This window comes from Mauremys reevesii, linkage group 7 (genome assembly GCF_016161935.1).
Source record: "Mauremys reevesii isolate NIE-2019 linkage group 7, ASM1616193v1, whole genome shotgun sequence".
In the NCBI taxonomy this organism is placed as follows: domain Eukaryota; kingdom Metazoa; phylum Chordata; order Testudines; family Geoemydidae; genus Mauremys; species Mauremys reevesii.
In genome coordinates, this window is record NC_052629.1 from 22,378,792 (window position 1) to 22,404,228 (window position 25,437).

The following is a 25,437-nucleotide window of genomic DNA, read 5'->3' on the forward strand; positions in this document are numbered from 1 at the left end:
ATCCTGTCAGCCACACAGTCTCATTCACCTTCAGAATCTTCCCCTCTTTTTCCTCAGCCTCTCCCACAATGACCCGCACAAGCTTAATAAAAGTGATGGCTGCATCATCCTTACTTGTGTGTTTTACTGTTGGCATCCGTGCTCTGAGTGAGGTATTACTGAACATGTGAAAGGGAAGCAGAATAAGTAGCTTTAGCTTTTATTAGGCTGGCCTAAAAATTAATAAATAACAAATCTCACCAGAAATGAGAGACAATGCTAAATATTATAGACAGGGATGGTAGCACTGCCTAAATATAAAGTTTGCCTGACACAACCTACAGTTGCTTCTATCTTTGACAGTTTTTAACCAGTTGGGCTGAAATTTTCCATGCCAGGGGTCTGCCTCTGGCTGACTTTGTATTTGTATCTAAGAGAAGGAACCTGGGGATTGGGGTAGAAGGAGGCTGTGACTACCTGGTTGAGAAGACCAGGAGTGGGAACCCAGTGGAGACAGGGTATATAGGTAGGGGGCAGGCATATGGAGGCGGGGGAATGGAAGGGGAAGAGAAAGATTGAATGAGGAGCTGGGAGGGGAGAAACTGGGCATGGGAGTAGGGAGGTGATTGGGAATGGCTGGCCAAAGGACTGGGTGATGGGGTGACAGGTCGTTGGGGAATGAACGTAGTGGGAGGGAAGGAAAGGCAGAACAGTCTGTGCCCACTAGAGCACAATCCTCTCTGGAGCCTGTAGTGGAACTCATGATTTTTGAATCTCACCACTCATCTGTGAAACCCTTTGGCAGTGTATATCATCCCCTTCTAGTGCTGGTCCATGTTGGATGAAAACCTGTTACTGCTATCAGCTACTCTTTTAGCTCAAATCGCAGAATGACTCAGATGGGTGTCAATATGACTTGACATGATGGCATTTCTGATTTTTCAGCTTGGTTTTAAAAACCTAGTAAATTACACATACACCCATATCCCTCTGTTAGGACATTATTAAAGGTGCACAGTCAAGTAGGAAACCCCAAAATGAAGGTTCCCCCTCCATTGTGCATGTGTCTTGAATTACATGAGCACATGCTCTTTTTTTTCCCCACAAGACCACTGCCTCATTAAGTACACAGGATGGACCTGCTCTGGGAGTTAATCAAGGCTGTGTAGTCAACTCCTGCTACATTTATTGTAAAAGTTGGAACTTGTGCAGTGATTGAGGCAGGGGATTGAAGGGAAAGAAAGGATGGTTTCATGTTTAAGGCAGTTGAATGCTGCCCCAGAAAACTGGATTCTATCCCTGACTTTGTCACAGAGTTCCTGTGTGATGCTGGGCAAGCCACACCAAACTTTTCATAGGCAGCAACTAATTCTCATTTTATGGGCACTTGGGGTCTGATCTGCAGAAGTGCTAGGCACTCACAGTACAACTGAAGTCAATCAGAGCTGCGCTTTGAACAACAGGAGTTGTTCAGGAGAGCTCACAGTTTCTCAGACAATATTAAAGGCAAACCAGCAAACTGTCCTGATGGGAAGGAAAGATAAGAACAGTAAGAGGCCAATATGGCTCCATCAGAACAGTGTAATGACCTGAAAATTGAAAAGAATCCTACAAAAAGTAGAAACATGGACAAATCGCTAAAGATGGGTACAAAAGAATAGCACCAAGTACGTAGGGGGAAAAGCAGAAAGGCTAAGGCACAAAATGAGGTATACCTAGCAAGAGATATAAAAGGCAATAAGAAGAGGTTCTATAAATACATTAGGAGCAAGAGAACTACAAAGGAAAGCATAGGTCCTTAGCAGGAAGGGAGAGTTGATAATGGATTACACTAAGAAGACTGAGGTGCTTAATGTCTATTTTGTTTGTTTACACTAAAAAGGTAAATTGTGACCAGATGCTTAACATAGATAATTATAATTAATGTTAACAACAAAAGGGAAGTATTGCAAGCCAAAAAACAGGTTAAAGAATATTTAGAAACGTTAAATGTATTAAAGTTGCAGTTCATCGTAGGGTACTTAAGGAACTAACTGAAACAATTTCAGAACCGCTAGCAGATTATCTTTGAGAAATCATGGAGATGGGTAAGGCCTCAGAGGACCGGAGAAGGAAAACATAGCTTCTCTCTTTAAGAAGGGAAAAAAGAGGACCTGAGGAATTATAGATCAGTCAGCCTAACGTTGATACCTAGATAGATACTGGGACAAATTAAAAAATCAATTTGTAAGCACCTAGGGGATAATAGGATTCTAAGTAATAGCCAGCATGGATTTGTCAAGAACAAATGCCAATTTGTCAAGAACAAACTATTTTTCTTCTTTAACGGGGTTACTGGCTTACTGGATAGAGGGACGCAGTAGACATGATATATCTTGATTTTCAGTAAGGCTTTTGACACAGTCTCACATGACATTCTCATACACAAACTAGAGAAGTAAGGTCTAGATGAAATTACCATTAGGTGGGTGCAAAACTGGTTGAAAGACCATGCTCAAAGAGCAGTTCTCAGTGGTTTGCTGTCAAATTGGGGACGATGTATCTGATGAGGTCTAGCAAGGGTCAATCCTGGGTCCAGTACTATTCAGTGTTTTCATTTATGACTTGGAGAAAGAAATGAAGAGTCCACTTGTAAAATTTGTGGAGGACAACAAGCAGGGAAGGGTTGCAAGCACTTTGGAGGACAGGATTAAAAGAATTCAAAATATCTGTGACAGATTGGAGAATTGGCCTGAAATCAACAGGATGGAATTCAGTATAGACAAGTGCAAAGTACTACACTTAAGAAGAAAAAAAATCAAATGAACAACAACAAAATAAGGACTAACTGGCTAGGTAATCGTATTGCAGAAAAGGATCTGGGGGTTATAGTGGATCGCAAATTGACTGAGTCCACAACATGATGTAGTTGCTAAAAAGGCTAATATCCTCTGGGGTGTATTAACAGGAGTCTTGTCTGGAGGACTTGGAAGGTAATTATCCTACTCTACTCAGCACTGATGAGGCCCCATCCAGAGTACTGTGTCCAGTTCTGGGCACCACGCTGTAAGAAAGTCCAGTGAAGGTAGGAGGAGAAGTAATCAGCTGAATCTGCAGCAAGGGAGATTTAGGCTATATATTAGGAAAATCTTTCTAACTACAAGGGTAGCTGACCCAGAACCCAATAGGTACAAGGGTAGTTCAGCTCTGGAATAGGCTCCCAATGGAGGCTGTGGAATCCCCGTCATTGGAGATTTTTAAGAACAGGTTGAACAAACATCAGTCAGGGATGGTATACTTGGTCATGCCTCAGTGCTTGAGGTCCCTTCCAGCTGTATATTTCTGTGATTCTATATAAAATGCTGTATAATGCTAGGCACTGTGAAAAATCAGGTCCTAGGCTTCTCACATTGGGTATCCAAAATTAGTAGATACTTTTGACCTTAATCTATCTGTGCTTCACTTCCCCATCTGTAAAATGGGGATAATAATACCCACTCTTCTCACAGGTGTTTTGTGAAGATCAATTGTTGTGAAGCACTCAGATTTTATAGTGATGGGTGCCAGAGAAAAGCCCATGAGGAAATTAATAATACTGTCTTCAGAGCAGGGTTTGAAGAGTGTGCAATAAAGAAGGGATTGGGCCACACATTGAACCATGAGTATACGATATGAATCATCCACTGAATGAGGCAACGGTCCTGTGGGGAAAAAATGTTATTTGATCATGCAATTAAAGACTGTCTTATAATGCATCTGCTCAGAGCGCCAAATGAAGGTTCTACAGGTATTGGTATTATGAGAGGTAGTTGCCTTAATAATTTACATTATATTATGACAACTTCATAAACCTCCCTTCCCCCCAGCAAATATTAAAAGAACATTATTTCAGTTGAAAAGTCAAGCTCTCAAAAGTTAGGAAATGCTGGCATTTGCTAACTTTTGAGTGCTTTGCTTTGCAAGCCCAATAACGTCCTTTAACTTTGTGCGTGCATGCATGCTCATGCGTTTGTAATTGGCATCATATAATGCATACTTTGTGAATGCATACATCTGTCATAATGGTAGTTTGTGTAAATTAGCCTTCCTCCCTTTCGCTTGACATATTTCCCCTCGCCCCCCACCCCGTATCATGTCGTATCTAATTTAGATTATAAACTCTTTAGGCAAGGAGCTTGTCTTTGTCTCTGTAAAATGCTACCCACACCAATATAACTACATACAAATGTTAAATATAAAGAAATATAAGGCAGCAGTCCCTTTAACCTATAACATTTATCTTTAATAGCAGATATATAGCTACATATTTATACCAAAATTCCAATGAACAATCAGCAGGGATAGCATCATGATTTGTGACTCCCCAGCAAGGTTACTCTAGAAAGTGCCTCCATTCTAGCCTTTCATTTTTCACTGCATGTCAAACTAGTTTCCCTCCTTCCTGATCCCCCTTTCTCTTCTTTCTCTTCACTTTTTTTCAAGTAGGATTCTTATCTTGTTTGTGAGGAGGAGGAGTTCCAGCAACATAATAAGAGTCTTTAACTTTTAAAAGAAACTGGATGAGTGTACACACTCATTTTAACCCAGATCTGCAGTAAAATGAAACCAATATATTACCCAAAGAGTCTGTTGAGTCATAAACACTAGTTTCAAACATATGGTATGTGGGAGGAGAACTAGCAGCAAACTTGGAAATTCTTTTGGATTTACTCCTTATCTAAGAATCTTACATAATATACATTGCTCTAAGAAATAATATAGTAACAAATTGAAACATGTTGGTTGTTTATAAGGTAACAATTGAGAAATCATGTCTAAAACCAAATAATATTACCACAGTTTTGCCCTCATTGACATTCTGATTTATTAAAAATGCTATGCCAATAGATGCCTCTGGTCTCCGCGATACTGTCTGTGAGGCTTCATTCTGATGCAGTGTGCTGGAGGAAAGCATGGCAGTATCACGGGTAATTTGTGAGAGGTCCCAGATGATGGCTTTGGGTGATGGCTCTTTCAGACTGGGGTACTGTATAGTTCTAGTTTCTCGTCCCTCCTGTTCAATGTGTATGTAAGGCCATTAGGAGAGTTAGTGGAGCAACATGAGTGGCAACGTCCGTGTTATTCAGGAACTACATTTTTATGACTATGTTTCCTGGCATGGTTGATGCATTGACAAAGGTTATCCGTGTATCCTCCTTATACTTGTAAAACTAATATTAGTGAGATTAGAATCAGGCCTACTTGTAGGCTTGGAAAGATTAGATTTTTTACAAGTAAGTAAAAATCGATAAATGTTGGTATCATCCTAATATCCACAAACTGCTGAAAAAATATTTCCCCTGATGATTGAAATTTACAGATAGGTAAAGTAAGAAAATGCTGCTTGAGAACTTATTAGCATTTGATTTTACGGCTGTTTACTTTGTATATTTTAAAGTACAACATTGAAAATTTGTGTTAATGGTTATAAAGCTTAAACTTTTTGAATCTGTGTCTACTGTCATTAAATAATTGTCTGACCCTCTTCATAATTTTTCACATCTATGAAAACTTAAATAACCAAAAATAGAACACATGGTTAAAAATAAGCATTGATAGTACCCATTGAAATTACAAAAAAATTGAATTCTGCCAAGCCTGCCTGCTTTACAGCTTCATGTAGTTATCGCTCTGTAGTCTGCACTGGCTGTTAATTTCTGGATAGAGTTTAAGGGCCCTACCTAGTCTAGAGATTGTCTCTTTTATTTGGTACAGTACCATAGGAATTCCACTCAGCAGACATGCTTAACTTAGCAGCATCTCTGGTTAAGTAAGAATGGGGCTGAAGGGGAAGGTATTTTTCTGAAGGGCTCCGAATGCTGGTTCTTGTCCCTTCCTTGGTGCCCCAGAACCCAGATTTTTTTAGCCTGTGGAAATGATGACAATGAGGAGAAGTTAGATGCGTGGTTATTATTAAGGCCAACTATTATGGCATTGTGAGTATACTGTTAGTATTACTCATTTTAATTATTGTAAGGTGTCTAGAGCAGGGTATGGGTGCTATCAAAAGTTGAAATAATTTATTTTTAAGTATGAATTTCCATGTTTGTTTCTCAATAGCCTGCATATGAAATGTGCTCACTTTACAACAAAAAGATATTTAAAAAAATTGTTACAACTATGGCATTCCATTACACCTGGGGCATCCCATTGCTGTCAGAGGGATTGCACAGGTGTAAGTGGCTCTGTAATTGGGATTATTCTGCTAATGCACAAGAAGAATTAGCATACCGCTCACCCATAGCTATGCTGGCTCTGCAGGACTAATGGGTACGAGTAGCAAAAATGTACTTTTCTCATTCAAGTGAATGAATATGGCCTGGTCTACACTGGGGGAGGGGATCAATCTAAGATACACAGCTTCAGCTACGAGAATTAAAATTACTTACTTCGCGTCCTCGCGGCGCTGGATCAACGGCCGCGGCTCCCCCATCGACTTTGCTTCTGCCTCTCGCACTGCTGGAGTTCAGCAGTCGACGGGAAAGTGATTGGGGATTGATTTATTGCATCTACGCTACACACGATAAATCAATCCCCGATAGATCAATTGCTACCTGCCGATCCAGCGGGTAGTGTAGACATACCCTTAGATTCAGTGTGTAAAAGGAGCAGATCTGTTGAATATGAAAGTGCCATTTTCAAATGGTTTCTTCTCAGATCAGAACTACCCTTCAGAGGTGACCTGTGTAACAAGTTATTAAACTTCAGTAGCCTTAACAATATATTGAATGCTCCAATAAACAGACTGAGAGGCATTTGAAAACTGCTTTCCCACATCACTTCCTAAGCAGTTTTTCTGCTGTTTTTTGGTTATGTCTCTTTTTGGTTCACAGCTCAAGATAATTTGGGCTTTTTTGGGGTTTTGCCACTGACTTCATCCCTGGAAATAAATATGAAGTGATAAGCCTACCTTTCAGTGGGAAATGAAGGTGCTCAATTCTTCTGTAAATCAGAATATAAATGTATATGGTGATGTTCAATAGAATATTCCCAAAATACTTTCCAAAACACTTACATTTTGTTTGTGTGCATGTAAAAGAAAACCTCAAAACTAAATGTTGAAGACATTAATATAAATTGACCAAAATAATTTAGCATTGTTATTTGCTCTCAATCTAATTTAAAAAAGCACTTACATTTGCTTAAAGCTAAGTATGTGTTTAACCATTCTCCTGAATAGGGATGTTTTCCTTTCCTACTTTACTTTATCATATAAGATAGCAATGTTTATGCACTGATCAGGAAACTGTAGAATACTTAGCCACAACTGTCAACGTTTATCTCAAGTATTTTTTGTTTTTGTTGGCTTAAGTCCAGAGTTGAATTATTTTAGAATGGATACCTGTTAATTTAATCTGACTAAATTAAAAAAATAAAAACCCAAGCATTTCCCTGATGTGGAGAATGAGATAACTGGTGGATCATTCCAGTGATTTCCACTGGATTTCAAATATTTTTATTTGTGTGCCTTGTTCCAACTATTTACAAGTAAAAGTGTCTGGTGACAGTTTGGAGGATGAGGCTAGGAGACGTTGTGTATATGAAGGAGTTTGGCGGTCTCTTACACATTTAATAAAATCACTACACAACTTGGCCTGTTGTACTGTAGTTGGTACTGCAGGTGGTATAAGAGTGGGGCATAACTAGGAGAGCCAGGACTTTAGTGCAGTCATGATCAAGCTGCATTGACAACACTGTTTGGAGAATCTTTTTGTTCCTAACTTTATCTATTAGCCAGTACTATTTATCTTTTTAATCAGCCCTATGAATTTAATCATATATACTTGGTAAAAACAAGGATGTGTGTGTACACACAGGAGCATGCAATGGAACAGTAGGTATATTTGTAATTACTGAAACATTTATTGAGAATACCTCATGTGGCTTGGTTACAGTCAGTTCCTAATATACTTAAGGCCTAAAGTAATGCCTTTTGTATATTCACTTTATTACCTAATGTGTGACATGAGTACACATTAAGGCCTGGATCCTGCAAGTGCTTACATGCTTGCTTAACTGATGTGCACAAGTAGTCCCACTGGAACAGGAAGAGAAGAAATACCATTACACTTTATCCACCACCCCATCCCCGCTATTGCTAACTTACCAAAATATATTTTTTAATTAATTGGACTCAATGGGACTACTCATGTGTAAGTTCTTTGAAGCTTTGGGGCCAAAGTGACGAGTTGCTTTTGAAAATATAGGCCAGTAGATTGATATCAAAATTTTAAAATTACACAGTTTTAAATTGAATATTACTATTGTTGAAACTACAAGTACGTTTGATACTTCACAAACAAGCGATGCACATGCAGTTGGTTATGCATATATATTGGCAGTTTTTTGTCCATAATCTACTTACTTTTTTCTTATTTTCTCTATCCCATATTGACTTTAATTTAATAGACCTTTTTGTAGACTTCTGACATTGATAGGTAAAGGAAACTTAGTTCTGTGAGGATTTTCTGCTATCTAATTAGCTTTCATCTGACAAGTGTGATTTTTAACCTATGAACTTGTTTCATTTGCTGCTGTTGTATTGAGAAGATTAAATTTCATAGACTTGAATAATCTATTTTCAATTCACTTGTCAGAACTCAACATCAGAAGAACTTTAATACCAAGGACGAAACTTGTTAAAAATAGCAAATACAATTTTAAAATTTCATAGGAGTAGAAAATGTCTGAATTATTGGTTGATGTGGCTTTCAGTAATATTTCTCAATAACTACAGTTCTGTAGTCTGGTTTAATCAGGTTTTTTTCTCTGAAGAAATTGACTACTAATCTGATTGATAAAAGAATCTTTCCAGAAGCTAAAATAACCCTGAATAGGCTATATAGAGTACTTCTGACCTTTCTAACCAATATGAAATCTACTGTGAATTGTTTAGGATGTTCCCAATTTCATATTATTCATGATAAATGCCTAAGAGTAATGCACAAAATATTAAACAAAAGGCTAATTTTCCCCATGTTGATTCATTGTCTTAAAGAATTTAAATTCACAAGTGATAGTAATTTAAGCAGGAATGGAAAAGGTACTTCCACTAAGAGATAATCACAGAATGACACAGGCTGCAAAGATTTTATTCCAAGTGGGCATTGGACATGATTGAATTGGCACAATTTCTGCATACCAATACAATTATCTCTCTTAACAATAAGACTTCATTAGACTTTAGTATTTGAGTTGTCTTGATAGTGCACTATTTAATTTTTTTCTTGTTTTTATAATCTAATTCAGTGGTATACCTCCATTTGTAAAAGAGAGCCAATTCTGAAAGGATGTATTTGTGATTTCATATTTTGTGATCTTAATATTAATGTACTTGAACATTTGATAAAGCAAAATGAACGCTTGAATTGTTAAGTTTATTTTACTACCCAAAATTGGGATTTTTGACTACTTTCATTATCTATATGTGGTCTAGAACTTAGTGTCATTCCATAGTATTTTTTTAACTAAATGTTAGTCTATTGCTATGTAATAAGGGCTTCATATTGATTCTTTACGGGTTATGGTGATGGTGCTCTCTGTTAATAGAAGTTTGACTTTGAATTTAAAGCATAAAGTAGGCTAATCTCTGTAGGTTAGTAGTCTGCATCATAAAACCTCTATATGATTTAGCACAATTGACTCATGAGAAGTGTTGTGACAGAACAATGGTACTACAGTGGCAGAACCCTTTGTTATATTTGCACAACCATCTACCTACACTCTCCAGGTCTAACAAGATAATTTTTCACTTGCATTAAAGATAATGTAGAATTGACACGTGCTATAAATAGGGAGATATAGTTAAGTTTGCTTATCTTGTGAAATGGGAGAAAGTAGACAGTAGTATGTCATTGTTTTTAATCCCTGCCAAACTGTTTAGTTTACTTCTAATAGCAAAAATAATTCGGGCTTGGGAAAAAGATGATTTTGATCTTAAATGTGTATTATTGCCCTACCGATTTCTATAGAGACTTCAATTTTGGGCCCTCCCATTCTCTTTGTAGTAACTAGTGGGAATGTATGTGCCTGTAAGATCCAGTACAGTCTGAGTATCCAGTGAAAACCTCTGTTCACTGTCTATTTTTGCGTGGCATTTTTGAGGGAACAGAGACCTCTCATTATTATATAGTTGACTTTCACTGGAATTTGGCATAGAGAATATTAGCAGGATATGGCCTGTGTTATCCAGCTGATGCTTATAATAAAAACCTGTATGTACAAAAGACTACATATCTAAGTGTTGTCAGGTAAACTTTGCTATAAAAATTTGGTCTAACTCCACATTATAATGATAGAATTTCAAAAAAAAACCCCACCCTGCTATTATCTTTACTCAAAAGGTAAAAATCAAATATATTCTCTCTTACAAAAAGTGTTTAACTTTTCAATGCACAGTAGAGCTTTTCCTCATATGATTTATCAGTTATCTATTTATTTAAAAGGGGGAAAAGTGACTTAAAATTAAGTTTTTTCATATTTTCCTTTTTCCACTTCAAAAGTATTAGCGATTCACTCTTATCAGTGTGGAAAAAAGAAACATCTAAAAAGTTACAAAAGTGATAGCAATCTCTGTGGCAAATGTAAACTGCATATTGGCAAATATCATATTAGTAATGCAGACTTAAAATGTTTGCAAAAATACTCAGTATATTTTGACAATCTACAAATTCAACAAAAAGATAAAAACTGAAAGTACTGAATCATTTCTAATCTTCTTCCACGTCATGATGGTCTTTAATTAGACTTCAGCTATTGAGCTAGATCACATTAATATTTTTAAAATGTCATCTTCAAAAAAAAGTTAATTACATGAATCATTTCTACATTCCAGTTTCTCAGTTATGCTGCACTTGACATTACTGGATGCAGTTGGATAGTCAGCAGGGCAACTGACTCATTGCCGTAAAAGTGCTGTTCTGCTTCACTTAAACCAGTTTAAAAATAAAGAGGGGATCACTATTTGAGAAACTCACACATTTTCTACAGTTAACCTGTTTAAACTTGAACCTGCTCTTATATTACACACAAAAACTATGGTAAGAGAACACAAAGGTTGTCAAGTCAAGTATTCTAAATCTGGCAGTTCCTAAATTTAAGGTTCTCTGTACAACATAATTTGTGCCCCTGGTGCATATGCATTATGAGGTTATCTTTAATTACGAGATCATGTACTATTTTTTCCATTCAGTGCCCTGGATGTATGGTACTCGTTGCATGAGCAGCTTTTAAATATTTTGTCATATCCCCATTATTCTATATGTAGCCCTATTCTTTACTTATTGCACACTATGCAAACCAGACATGTCAAACCTGCGGTGGGAAAAACAGGAATTGGGCTTGTTTTTGGCTTAATTGGCTTGTGAGTTGCTTGTTGGCTAGTTTTTGGCTTGTAGTTTGTTGCTGGTTTGGCTTGGAGCTTGTTGCTTCTTTTTTTTGATCAGCTCTCAGCAAGGGGGGGCAAGCAGGGCAAAGTGGGGAGAGAGTCGGGGGGTGCACAGCGGGCCCACCACAGTCCCAGACTGCACACCAGGGGGATCTAGTCATATAGAGTGTTGGGGTCCTTAGGGATTGGCTTGTTTGGCCATGTTTTGAAATGGGATTAGCTTGATTTTTGGTTTATTGTAAATGTCGGGATGCTTATTTACCACGTGAAAGTTGGCAACAGTGATGCAAACCCTTCTCTGAAGACCGAATTATTAATTTCTTCGTGTTTTTTTAATAGCACATATCAGTGTAACATCTGAGTGCTTCACAAATATTAATGAATTTATTTTCACAACACCATCTGAAGTGAGGGACTATTATCACCATTTTACAATTGGAGGAACAGAAGAATTGTGGTCAAAAGTGTACATGAATTTTGGGTGCCCAAATTGATCCACCTAGGGCCTGATTTTTCAGAATCATTAGCATTTTATATGTTCAAAGCACAGCTTTCATTAACTTCAGTTGAAGCTGTGAATGCTCATCACCTCTACACATTGGATCCCAAGGGCTCAGCTCAGGCACCAAGAAAACAAGGAACACTCGATTAGTGACCACCTGTGAAATGTTTGGACATTTTGTTCCAGCAACGCACAGTAACTCTGTGGCAGAGGCAGGAATATAATCAAGTTCTCCAATCAGCTGCCTTAACCTTTTTCTTACTGTATTCCCATTTCAGTCACTAAACTTCAAACTTCTATAACAAATGAAGTAGATGTCCCACAGACAACAGTCTCCTTCACTGCATAACCCATCCACAGAACATCATCCTGTACACTGAATGAGGCAAGAGTCCTGTGGGGAGGGAAAATGTGTTCATGTAATTAAAGACTATCATAATACAGACACTGAAGGGGGCGCAAATTACATACACACATACTTAATTCTGGCATTTCCTGTCTTCTGGGTGCCTGGCTTTACCTTGTGTGCTACCTTAATGTTCTTTGAACATACTGTTTTGTGCATAATTTTCTAGATTTAAAAAAAACAAACTTATCTGGAATCATATTGCCACCTATGAGGTTCATAAGCAGAGTTGGAAACTTTCGATCCACCACACAAACCACTGCCACTTGAGCTAACTGAGTAAGTGATAGCAATAGTAGGTTTTCATCCTTTCTGTGGATCAGCACTAGAGGGGGATGAGATATTTTGCTAATGGATTTCCCAGATATTTGCTGACAGAGGAATGGTGAGACTCAGGAATACTGGATTCCATTCCAGGTTCAGGGAGGTGAAGTGTTCTCTAGTGGTCACAGACTCTCCTGCTCCTGTTTTTCTCAACCCAGTGCTGACCCCTTCTTTCCCATTCCCCTGTAGCTTGCCTATATCTCAGTCCTTTTCCCCCCACCAGCTCTTTATCTGAGTCCCTGTTTTTCCCTCCTCTCAACAGATCCAAATCTCAATCTCCTTGCCTAGCCACTTTGCTTCCCCCTTTTTTCCTTGGGCTACTCATTCGATCTCAGTCTTCCCCTCCTAATCTTCTTGCACAGCCAGCATATTTGTCCCTAATCTTGTTCTCTGAAACAGGTGAAGCATTTTTGCTGAAACTTTTAATCTGAGACAGCTGCCTGTCATTACAAATTTCATCCCAAGTGACTGAAATTAGGCAAACTTATAAGCAACTGAAAGCAGAGTCTTATAATGGGAAGCATCAAGCCACTTTAGATAGGGTTACCAGAACCACCTATAGTGAACCATTTTAAAGTAAATTTCTATATTCATTTCCTATAAATTATAATAAATATAATGGGTGTAAAGTGAAAGGGAGGGGCTGTGTGACTTAGCTAACTTCAATGGTAAAACTATTACGGTATATTGTACAGCAATATAGATACTTACGATAGATGTGCAGTGTAGAAGGATAAACTTGCACATCTAGTCCTGATACAGCTCCCACTGAAGTTAGCAGAATGACATCCATTTATTATAATGGGAGCTGCATAGGCCCTTACATATGGAGTCTACTTCTAGGATAATTAACCTGTCATTTTGTTCTTCAAACCCTTGCTCCATAAACATCTTAATGTCCCATATTTCTTGTATCAGAGATGCCGCTTCTACAACCTTTCTGTCTGAAGGATTGGAAGCTTGTTAACTCTAGTAGATAATACACTGGCTAAACTATTGTGTGCAATAGTATTAGTTATCCTACACTACTATATTATGTATGTGATTATGGTTCTTAGTTGCATGTGAAATGGAAGTACCAAGTGGCTGGAACTGTCTATTGGAAATAAACATTGTATCCGTTCTCTTAATTTTTCTTATTTTTATAACAGGTAAAACAAAACCAGAGCTCTTTATCATTTAAGGCTAGATTTTAATTTTGCAATCTGCTTTGAGAAAGGGGAGGTGCATAGCTGCCCAGCCTCCAGAGCTGAGCTGAGAGCAAATTGTGGCTGTGTCTGTTATACTTTTTCCTCTTCTTCCCCACTTGCTTAGAGGAGGAATACCTAATTTGCTTTACCCCACTTCATACAGCAACATCCTCACCACCCTCCTGTCTCCATGTTTGTGATCATAGGTGGGTGCTGAGCAGAGGAGGTGAAGTTGGGGACATCTGCTCTCTGTCCACTTTTCATTTACTTGTTTGCAGGGAGGGAGCATTGAGTAAATAGCCCCAGTTCCTCCCCCCCGTGTGTGGGTCACAGTGTCACAGTCTGAGCAGGACTATGTAGAGAAATGAGGTGTGTGAGTCATTATTTCCCTGCATGGCTGAGTAAGGGGTGTAAAAAGCTAGCTCGTAATTAATAGGCTTGTTGCACATTTTCTTGTGAACACAGTTCCCTGAATCCCTGAAATAATTTTCATAAGCATCTCCTCGACAGGAGACAGAAAAGGAGTTCTTGATAGATTGATAATTTAATCCTGAGACATAATGTTTTTCATGTTACTTGCAATACATGAAGACATCCAATGGTTTTGTGTAGCCTTCTCTGCAGTGGGATGACAATAACTGGGTTGTCAGTATAAAACACCTTATAAAAGTCATGACATAGCCCTGTCACACTCATTGATTGTTGGAGCACTTCATTATAGAGTAGACTGGATTTAAGCTGTTCAGCAAAGCGATATGATAGTCTGCAGAAATTGAGCTATGTATCCAGTAAATTCAAATGATCTTCCACAATTTAACGTTTAGCATCATAAAACTTCTCTTTGAAGTAGTATGAAATGAATGTTTACAACTTGTGCACACTGATTTCTCTCTAGTGATTAAAAATCTAGTGTTACAATAGATTTGGAAACTTTCTTGCTGTTGCAGAACTCTCATCTCATGTTAAAGGCTCCGGTAAAGAAATCTGTTCATTTCATAGCCAAATGTTGTCACTGTCTATCAGTTGCTCTGATGCTACAAAATCCTGCTTACTTTATTCAAACTGGTTGTGATCCTGAAAATAACCCAATGCTTAACTTGAAGCATGTGAACGGCATCATTGTTAACCACGCACATGTGTATGCAGAAGGCCGTGGTTCATCCTAATGAAGTTAGTGGTGCTATTTAAGTTAGGCAAGCAAGATATAGCCCCTATGCTTTAATACGGACTTCTGTGTATTTGATCTGTAGTACAGAATGCTTGTTGATGGAAGTGTCATTTTTCCACATGTAGTGCATGTCTGTCTGATTATGATCTGTGCTATAAGTTCTGTCCAATACTACTTCCCCAATCCTAATGCATGACAGCTATGAAAAGCTATTCTAAAATATTTTGCTGCAGCACATAGTACAGAAAATACTATATACCCTCAGCAATATTAAAATGAAACCCAGCAGTATTAATGCTTGGTACAGTTTGACATCAGAGGGGGTACATTGTTAATCCAGTTTTACTTGTAAATAATAAACCTAAGAAATAAATGATGGTTAAGAATGATCGTAATACTTACACAAAAGGTTCATAAATGATGCATTAAATATAGAATTATTCATTTTAGAAGTCAATCTGAAGTGGCAACAACTAGAAGTGCAGGATTTTTTTCTGAAAAACTACATAAAACATGCATTGCAATGCAAATTTAATAGATTTTGTGCAGAAACGTGTAGACTTTCATATAGCCTTCTTTGCAGAAAGTTTGCTTGTTAATGATCTCCATGGAACATTAACTGCTACTCTTTGGTGATGGCAATCCTGATAAATAATATGATGTTTGCATTAATCCATTAAGGGCTTCAGTTTGGAAAAAATAATATTTCAAGTGATTGCTACTAGGTAAAGTTTTTGTTTGCTTTGTTTAATTTTAGGTGATGCTTAGGTTGATATCTGAGAGTAGTGGAAACTCCACTCTCTTTTTGTACTGGTTTGATTTTAAGATCTGAAGTAATTTTGTAGGTAGACCTTACAGCCTGTGTAAATAGAGTATGCTGCAGCTTCCCCTCCCTACTCCAGAGGGGTAATGGTCACTAATATAGGTGCCTTCATATCCAATGGCCAGATCCCATTCTCTCTGCTGCCATGGCTCTTTCTATGGCAGCTCCAGAGAAGCCTCCCATGAAGATTAGCTGTGTGGCACGTAGGTGCCAGAAACCCTTCCTGCTCCCTCCTCAAGTGCAGTGCAATTGCACCTGTTCCACTACATTCAGGGTCTTCTCTAGGACTTCTGGTTATTTTTCCTGAACAAGAGTAGTGCTGTAAGATTGTATAAGTTTTCTTTACAATGATGCAAGATGCAAAATTACACTAAAACCCTCCAGGTCATAGCGTGTTGCGTAAAACAGCCAGTTAAACTTGCAAAGCAGAGGTGGAAAGAACGTGCTTAATTCATGGACTATATGCATGTCCCATATTTTAGTTTTTATATTAAAAATATTTTATTCATTGAATTTTATAGTGAAATAAAGATTAATTTCCTGGTCTTTTATTTCTCCTTTCTTCTCGTTGAAATAGCAATTTATAATAGTGACTAACATTTGATCTTGCATTGGTGGATAAAATCATTACTTTCACTCAGTAAAAAGTGGGAATATTAGAATTTTTAACCTACCTATAGATAATACATGCACTGTTCCTGCATGTGTCACAATTAGCTGTGTCTTGACCAGTCCGATATGAAAGCCTACAAAGATAAGAACATGACATCATTACAAGTGGTTGTTTTATCCTTTTTGTGCCCTCTATCATTGCTGTTCATTGTAACCAAAGCTTTAGTTTTGTTTTTTCCATTTTAATGTTGATTATAAAAATCTAAGCGTCCATAGGAAATAACACTGTCCAAAATTAGTGTTCTTCAGCTTTTTTAAGTTTGCGACATGAAGATGAGGGAATTTTGGAAATTATGAAGAAATTTTATTTAATCATTAAGGGAGGGAATGTAATGATTCAGTTCAGCTATACTTCTATGAACATTTCTACAGAAAACTCTGAGCAAACCAAATTATGTAAAAGCCACCAAAATGCTGAGTTATCATTTTAAATTGCCTCATTACTGTACAATTACAAGACATAGCAATGGTGTTTTAACTACGTTTCTGTACAGCCGCCTTAGAAATTTCAGTAAACCACAGAGGTTTCACTAGCAAGCATTGCACGTGTATAATCTTTTATAATAATTGTGTAAGCTATTAATTTGTACTATTTTAGATGGTAACATTTTCTTTTGGAATTTTGCCTGTATGGGGAGGAGGGCACTGAAGGTTTGTTACGGTGATGATCTCAAAAATCAGCAAAAGGTAGCTTTCATGGTGTTTCCCTTCCGTACCTGCCCTGTGTCTAACTTCCATCTAATATTGTTGTGAAATGCATGGCAGACTTCTCTGAATGTCCCTTTCATACCAGGAAGCAATCATATTATAAGAGGATCTGTGAAATTCATGGAAAAAGTAGAATATCTGTCTTCTTTTTTGTGTGTGTTTCTTATAATTGCCTTCTGCTTTATGGGAAAATTTCTTACATGCATAATGGATTTTTAAATAGAAAAAAAGTTTTTATTCGGTGCCTATTTATGTATTTTGTGCTACATAAACATTTTTTGAAAAACTCTACGTTTTATGTGTTAAATATATATATATGACATAAAATAGTATAAACTGTCAGTGGATTTTGTGTTGCTTTTCAAATCTTCTATATCTCTGTTTTCCAGAATAATCAACTTTGTTCCCTTTACTTAGTAATACTAGGAATGATAAAATATTAGTTGATATGGAATTCATACTACAGTAAATGCTGTATTATCCGGCACTATACCAGTCAGAAAGATCTATAAACCGGCATTTCTGATCTTCATTGCAAGTCTGGTTTATAGTCCGGTTGGTGTGGGGCTGGCAGGCTCCCTACTTGGCTCTGCGTGGCTCCCCGGAAGTGGCTAAATGTCCCTGCTGCTCCTAGGTGGAGGAACAGCCACAAGGGGTTCGGAGTGTGGGAGAAGGTGTGGGGTGTGGGCTCTGTGAGTGTGAGTGTGGGAGGAGGTTCAGGGCAGGGGGTTGGGGCGCGGCAGGAAGTGCAGGGTGCCGGATCCGGGCAGCGCTCACCTTGGGCCATTCCCCGCAAGCAGTGACATGTCCCTGCTGCTGCTCCTAGGCAGAGGCGTGGCTAGGTGACTCTATACCTCTCCTCCTGCCCCATCCCGAGTGCTGGCTCCGCAGCTCCCATTGCCAGCTGGGAGCTGCGGGGGCAGCGCCTGCAGGCGGAGGCAGCGCACAGAGCTACCTAGCCACGCCTCCACCTAGGAGCAGCAGGGACATGTCACGCTTGCGGGAATTAGCCCGAGGTGAGCTCCGCCTGGATCCAGCACACCACACCCTCCTCCCATGCTCCAATTCCCTGCCCTGAGCCCCCTCCTGCACCCAACCTCCCTCTCTCTTAGTTAACCCGAAGTTTTTACTTACCAGCACTTCCCATTTCCCCAACATGCCGGATAACAAGGCTGTTACTGTATAAAACTTTTACAAAGAGAAACCATTAATTATTGATGCAGTCAAGCTAACTTGAAAAAATTACAATGTAATATACAGGCTGTTTACCTGCAAAACTCCTATCTGGTTACATTAAATGGGGAAATATAAGTGTTTATTTCTTATAGGTAATCATTTGAAGTACTTAGCATTCTTTTAAGTAAATTCTGTCATTTTGGTGGTTGCATTATGTGCCTTCCATCCTCCCAAAAATATTTTAAAAGACCAATATTAATGGAACTCCATTAAATTATTTTAGTGTCAATCTTTATTCTTTTATAACCTCTCTGCACCTTCCAGGGTTCCAGTTATGCCCATTGTGGAGAGAGACCTCCTTTCCTCTACTTCCCTGACAGACAAATTAAAAACAACACTCTCAAAAAAAAAAACCTCCCCCATAACTATAGAAATGACTTTTGGTTTTCTTAAATTAGAGCTTTAATGTCAAATAGGTTATTAAAGAGAAAATCCAAAGGATATTAAATACTCATCTATAGCCATATCACTCAAGCTACTCTATAGGTCTAATTCTAACACGAAGAATAAATGTTACTTAAGGGATTCACAACTCTTAATGATCCTTTTGAGAATTCATGGTGCTCCACAAGAGACATTCACACAGCATGTAGTCTCAAAATGGACATTTGCTTTCTCCTCTCTGAGCCTGTTTAACTCTTCCATTTCTTTGGAAGTCATCCTCTAAATAGCTTATCCAATCTGTCACTACTCCCCTGCTTCTGTATAGCCTCTGGGCTTGTCCACTGGATTGACTGAAGTGCTTAAAAGATACTTTTTCCAGTCCAAAAGAAATTAACCATGTTTTTATTTAGATTTGGCTAATAAATCAGTGTGATCTAGAAGGTAGAGACTAGACCTGAGAGTCGGGAGACCTCTGTTCTCTGCCATTATTAGTTAAAGTAGGACTATTGAGAATCTAATCTTTTGGGTGCAGGGATGGTCTTTCTGTTGTGTTCTTACAGTGCCTAGCACAATGGGGTCCAGGTCCATGAACAAGGCTCCTAGGCACTATGCTAATACAAATAATTATAATATGGCAAATTGTAACCGCTTTGTGGCTCAGTTTCTTTATCTGTAAACTGGGACTATTGGTCTTAACGCATCCTCCTTTCTGAAGGACTTTTGAGATCTGTGAAGGAGAAGAGCTATCTTAAAGTGTTAACTAAATTGCATCAGTAATACTTGCAAGAACCTATTAAAGTTAACTTTTAATCCACCAGGTTCAAAATTTAGTCACAACATCACACATTTCATAAACTTTGCTTTCTTCATATGGTAGTTATATGTACTATGCCAGCATTACTTTCCAGGGGAACCACTGTGTTTTATTAATTGCTTGTGTTCTATCTTGTTGTCTGTCAGTGTGATGGCCTTGTATCTTTCTCTAATGACATGTAAATTTTCCTTTTAAAGAGAATTTTAGAAGCCACTAACTTTCAAATAGTCCCATAACACTTAAAGGTCCGCGTGAAACAGGATTTTTCCAGCATTATTGAAGAATTCAGATTTAATCTTCCACTCTAGGGATTACATATTTAACATTATTATAGATTTGACATTATGTACTGATGAATCAATAAAGGCCATAAAGGCTACAGCACATAAGTGCCAGCTGTTGTAATCTAGTTCAGAAGGCATGTGGCATTGTTGTCTGAATATGGATTTAAATGGGACATAGAGCATTTACAATAAAATGCTAACTTTTTAACATTTTCACTGGACATGTGCATTAATCTGATGGTAATTCCACATTCTGAATACCCAAGCTACCATCTTAATGTATAACCTGAGTGTAAACAAGTGCTCCCATCTGTGTGCAACTTGAGAAAAGAATTCTAAACTAGGACAACCAAAGCATCTGTCTATCTTGAGCTTCAGCTATTTGCACTCAGTGTTGGATTATGGATTAACTACAAAAATCAAAAAATAATTTTCATAGACATAGCATGCACTGTTTCTGGCCTAGTGATTAACGATTTGCTATGGGGCAAAGGGAAAGGAAGACAGGGAAGGAGTGGTGTGTAATAGAAACCTGCTCCAAGCTGCCAAATACCTGGCCAAAACTTAGTTCCATGTTTTGAACACATTTTTACTTAATATGCCTGAAGTACAATTAAATCAGCTGTGTGGCTTTTTAAGCTGTACCGTATTTCTGCTGAAGGAAAGACCTTAATGAACTGCTATATATTTAGATCAGTTGCTTTCCAAAATTCAGCTGTTTCTAATACCATATTTGGAGGGCAGTATTCTCTCTCTGCCCTATATCCATGACTCCCAACTCCTACAGCAAGCTACAGGCAGAGCCACTAGAAATCCATGCTAAAATAAAGCTTTGTGTTGAATTAACTTCGTTTTCTCAACATTGAAGCATGCAGTTTTCTTAAGATTTCAGAAGTATGGGTGAATGCTCATGAGATTTTTAGCATGGATTTCTAGTGACTCTACCTATAGCTTGCTGTGGGGGTTGGGAGGCAGAAAAAATGTGATTATGAGTTAGGAATTATTTAAGAACTCTTTATTAAATGACCAAAAAGCCACAACTGAGGAAGAAGAAGGCTGTATTGGTTAAAAAGCCAACCTGGTTTGGAGGGGAAATGAAGGCAGCTATTAAAAAAAAACCAAACCCTAACAAATGGAAAAAAGGGAACATTGAAAATAAATATAAATCAGAAGCTAAGAACTGTAGAAAATTGATAGGGGAAACAAAAAGACACAGGGAGAAATCTATGGCCAGCAGAGTTAAGGACAATAAGAAGGAGTTTTTTAAAGTGACTTAGGAACAAAAAGAATCCTAACACTAGTATTGGTCCATTACTAAATGGAAAGGGTAGAATTATCAAAAGAAAGAAGTGTTCAATAAATGTTTTTCTTTTTTGTATTTGGGAAAAAACAAATATAGTCGTATAATATAACACACTTTCTACTGCACTATCATTAAGGTTAAACTTCTGTTACAGTTCTTTTTAGTGAAAGTCATGGACAGGTCATAGGCAATAAACAAAAATTCATGAAAGCCTGTGGCCTGTCCCTCACTTTTACTAAAAATAACTGTGACAAAATGCTGAGGCTCCGGAGTCCCCCTCCCTGCCCAACGTAGCTGGGAGCTGCATGGGGCTCCCTCTGGCTGACAGCTCCAGCCCCAATGCCTTGGTCCTGAAGTGGAAAATGTCACATAGCTCTCTGGAAGTCATGGATTCTATGGCTTCCGTGACAAAATCTTAGCCTTAACTATCAGCTCAGGAGGATGTTAAATAGCAGGTCTGGATACCTTGCACCCAAGCTTTTAAAAAAGCTGGGGGAAGAGCTTGTTGGACCATTAATGTTGATTTTTTTCAATAAGTCGTGGAACAGCAGGGACGTTCCAGAAGACAGGAAGAAAGCTAAAGGTGAGCCAATAGTAATAAAGGGTAAGTGGGATGACCCTGGTAATAGTAGTCTGGTCCTTCTGACATTGATCCCAGGCAGGATAACTGAGTGGCTGATATGGGACTTGATTAATAAAGAATTAAAGGAGGGTAATATAATGAATACTAATCAACATGGGTTTATGGAAAATAGATCGTGTCAAAGTAACATCTCATCTTTTTTTATAAGATTATAAATTTAGTTTATAAAGGCAATAATGTTGATATAGTAAACTTCTGTAAGGTGTTTGACTTGGAACCACATGACATTTTCATTTAAAAAAATAGAATGATATAAAAATTAGCACGGCACACATTCAGTGGATTAAAAACTGACTGATAGGTCTCAAAATGTAACTGTAAACAGGGAATCATCATCAAATGTCTGTGTGTCTAGTGGGGTCTTGCAGGGATCAGTTCTTGGCCCTACACTATTTAACATTTTTATTAATGACCTGGAAAGAAACATATAATCATAAAGTTGGCTGATGAGATAAAAATTGGGGAAGCGATAAATAGTGAAGAGTACAGGTAACAGATACAAAGCAATGTGGATTGCTGGGTAAGCTGGGCTCAAGCAAACAATATGCATTTTAATATGGGTAAATGTATACATCTAGGAACAAAGAACGTACTTACAGGATGGAGGACTCTATCCTGGGAAGCAGTGACTCTGAAAAAGATTTGGGGGTTGTGAATAATCAGCTGTACATGAGTTCCCAGTGTGACACTATGGCCAAAAGGTGTATTGTAAGTTTTGAGTGTGTAAACGTGACTTTTGAGTTGGAGTAGAGAGGTTATGTTACTCCTATATTTGATGCTGGTGCCGCTGCTTCTGGAATACTGTGTCCAGTTCTGGTATCCACAATTCAAGAAAGAGGTTGATAAATTTCAGAGGATTCAGAGAAGAGCCAAGAGAATGACTAAAGGATTAGAAAACATGCTTTATAGTGATAGACTCAAGGAGCTCATTCTATTTAGTTTAACAAGAGAAAGTTAAGGGATGACTTTACTACAATCTATGAGTATGTCTACACAACAAAGAAAAACCTGCAGCTGGCCTATGCCAGCCGACTCAGGCTCGAGGAGCCTGGACTGTGGAGCTGTTTCATTGCTGTGTAGATCTCTGGGCTGGGGCTGGAGCCTGAGCTCTGGGACTGTCCCACCTCACAGGGTCCTAGAGCCTGGGCTCCAGTGAAACAGCCTCACAGCCTGAGCCCTGTGAGCCTGAGTCGGCTGGCACAGGCCAGCCACAAGTTTTTCTTTGCTGTGTAGACATGGGGAACACATTTAATATTGGGCTCTTCAGTCTCACAGAGAAAGGGATAGCATGATTCAATGGCTGGAAGTTGAATCTAGACAAAATCAAATGGGAAATAAGGAGTACAATTTTAACAAAGAGAATAATTAACCATTGGAATAACTCCCTGAGGTTGTGATGGACTCTCCATCACAGATTATTTTTAAATCAAGATTGGATGTTTTCTAAAAGATGCTCTAGGAATAATTTTGGGGACAGTTCTATGGCCTGAGTTATACAGGAGGTCACAGTAGATAATCATAGTGGTCCGTTCTGGCCTTGGAATGTATTAATGTAATTACACTCTGTGCACTCAAATCTATAAGGAAAATAGTACATACACAGTTGATTTTCTTTGTAATTAACTTTATTTACCAACCAATTTTTCCTCTCACTTAGCAAAGCAATGTTCTTTAATGAGGATCATATTTGTGAGACATTTTAATTGTTAAATTAAAAATAGTTTGTTCTTCATAAGCTATGGAAAATACAGACTTAGAATGGAAGTGGCATTTGCTTCGTAACTACAGCAGGATTCTAAAATTCACATGCTTTTTCTTAAATTGGAAGACCTAGGTATTTCTAAGGTAGTTTGTTAGCTGGCTAAGACAGGATTCTGGAATGGTTGAAACAATGTAAGTTCAATTATTTCTTCTAAGTTAAACTCTTTCTGGCAAGGATATCTATCTTGTTCACCTTGAGGCACTGGGATCACACTTTCTCATTTCCATATAATCATCTACTTAACAGAAAATTGCATGGAATTCATCTTGTTGCTATTCTCCTTCAGGCCGGAAAAGATGATGATGTGCTTAACTGACAATTTCCTTGTAAAATCATATGCAGTGAGGTCCTTTTTAAAATACAAACCTGTTAAGAAATAGAGCTGTTAAAGACGACCTTTTTTTCCTAACAAACATACATGGAAATAGAAGTTTATGAACATGTTCTGGGTGCAGTGGGCATGAATACAAATGACTGTATTTTCTGTGTGTGTGTGTGTGTGTGTGTGTGTGTGTGTGTGTGTGTGTGTGTGTGTGTGTGTGTGTGTGTGTGTGTGTGAGAGAGAGAGAGAGAGAATGTTAAATTCAGCTGCTTTTAAAAAAAAAATGTAATGTGGGGAAATGTTGTTTGAGATACCAAGACTCAAATTCACAAGAGTCTTGGTTATAGACCTAGTAACATCCATCCTTCACTAATTATTAGAACTGGTTGGGAATTTTCTATTGCAATGATTTTCCAGCGGAAAATGCAGTTCTATAAAATTGAAGTTTCTACAGGGAAAAGTTTGATTAATTTCTATTTGACATGAAAAAAAATATATTTGATTTAGGATTCGTTCAACCTGAATCAGAGTATCAGCCAAGAAAGTAAGTTGGGCATCAGGGTCTCAAACGACAGCTCCCAGGAGACAATGTACCCCAGTGGGGAAATACGGTTTAATGCTCTAAGCCAATGGTTCACAAAACTTGTTCTGCCGCTTGTGCAGGGAAAGCCCCTGGCGGGCTGGGCTGGTTTGTTTACCTGCCGCGTGCGCAGGTTTGGCCAATCGCAGCTCCCACTGGCCGTGGTTCGCCGCTCCAGGCCAATGGGAGCTGCTGGAAGCAGCGCGGGCTGAGGGACATGCTGGCCGCTGCTTCCAGAAGCTCCCATTGGCCTGGAGCAGCGAACCGTGGCCACTGGAAGCTGTGATCGGCCGAACATACGGACGCGGCAGGTAAACAGACCGGCCAAGCCCGCCAGGGGCTTTCCCTGCACAAGCGGTGGAACAAGTTTGGGAACCACTGGTCTAAGCATTTCAAATCGTTTCAACAACACAAAATATGATTGGGAATGTTGACTTGTGGGGGGGGGGGGCGGAGTTTGAGCAAAACTTTGTAAATGAAATATTTCAACATTTCCAGATTAAAATTTTGCAATGTCAACTTTGTTTCATTTTGAGACTAAAAGAAATGTTTTCCATGGACATAAATTCTGAATAATTATTTTGAAATGTTGGTTTCTGCTTGATGTCACTTGGCTTTTAAGAGTCCTGTTGTCTCATCTTACATAAAAACATGAGCAAGGCATCATGTTTTTGCTGTAGTGGGGCATGGAATTCTCTTGTCCTTGGTGCAACAAGTTGCCTTGCTCAAATACTTCAATGAGCACAGTTCACATACTCAGTGGAGTCCAGTCTCTTTCCCTTCCAGGAGTTAAAGTTTAGCTGAAGCCCCTGACCTTAGGCTAAGCTGCTCCTTGGTTTCTTTTTCTGAGTTGCTCAGCCCACACCATAGATCTTTTTTCCTCCCAGCTCCATTATATCCCTTGGTAAGAAAATCAGACACCTCCTCCCACCT

The 25,437-nt window shown here is 38.4% G+C and overlaps 2 protein-coding genes across 15 annotated transcripts in view; one reads left to right on the forward strand and one right to left on the reverse strand.

The window, feature by feature from the left end:
* Window positions 1–25,437, forward strand: part of DOCK1 (dedicator of cytokinesis 1) — a 521,945-nt gene that overhangs the window by 181,003 nt on the left and 315,505 nt on the right. The gene's annotated exons all lie outside the window — the stretch shown is intronic.
* INSYN2A (inhibitory synaptic factor 2A) overlaps window positions 1–25,437 on the reverse strand; it is a 74,342-nt gene that overhangs the window by 6,754 nt on the left and 42,151 nt on the right. For 2 of the 11 annotated variants that reach the window (XM_039480745.1, XM_039480747.1), the window contains exon 3: window positions 16,471–16,542. The exons of 1 other annotated variant lie outside the window; for it this stretch is intronic. In XM_039480745.1, coding sequence (XP_039336679.1) covers window positions 16,471–16,542 — 72 coding nt within the window. Of the gene's footprint in view, window positions 1–4,414; window positions 4,548–12,153; window positions 12,280–14,328; window positions 14,424–16,470; window positions 16,543–18,310; window positions 18,365–22,437; window positions 22,472–23,610; window positions 23,969–25,437 lie in introns of those variants that run through there. 8 more of the 11 variants (XM_039480751.1, XM_039480752.1, XM_039480750.1 and 5 more) reach the window with 8 other exon arrangements.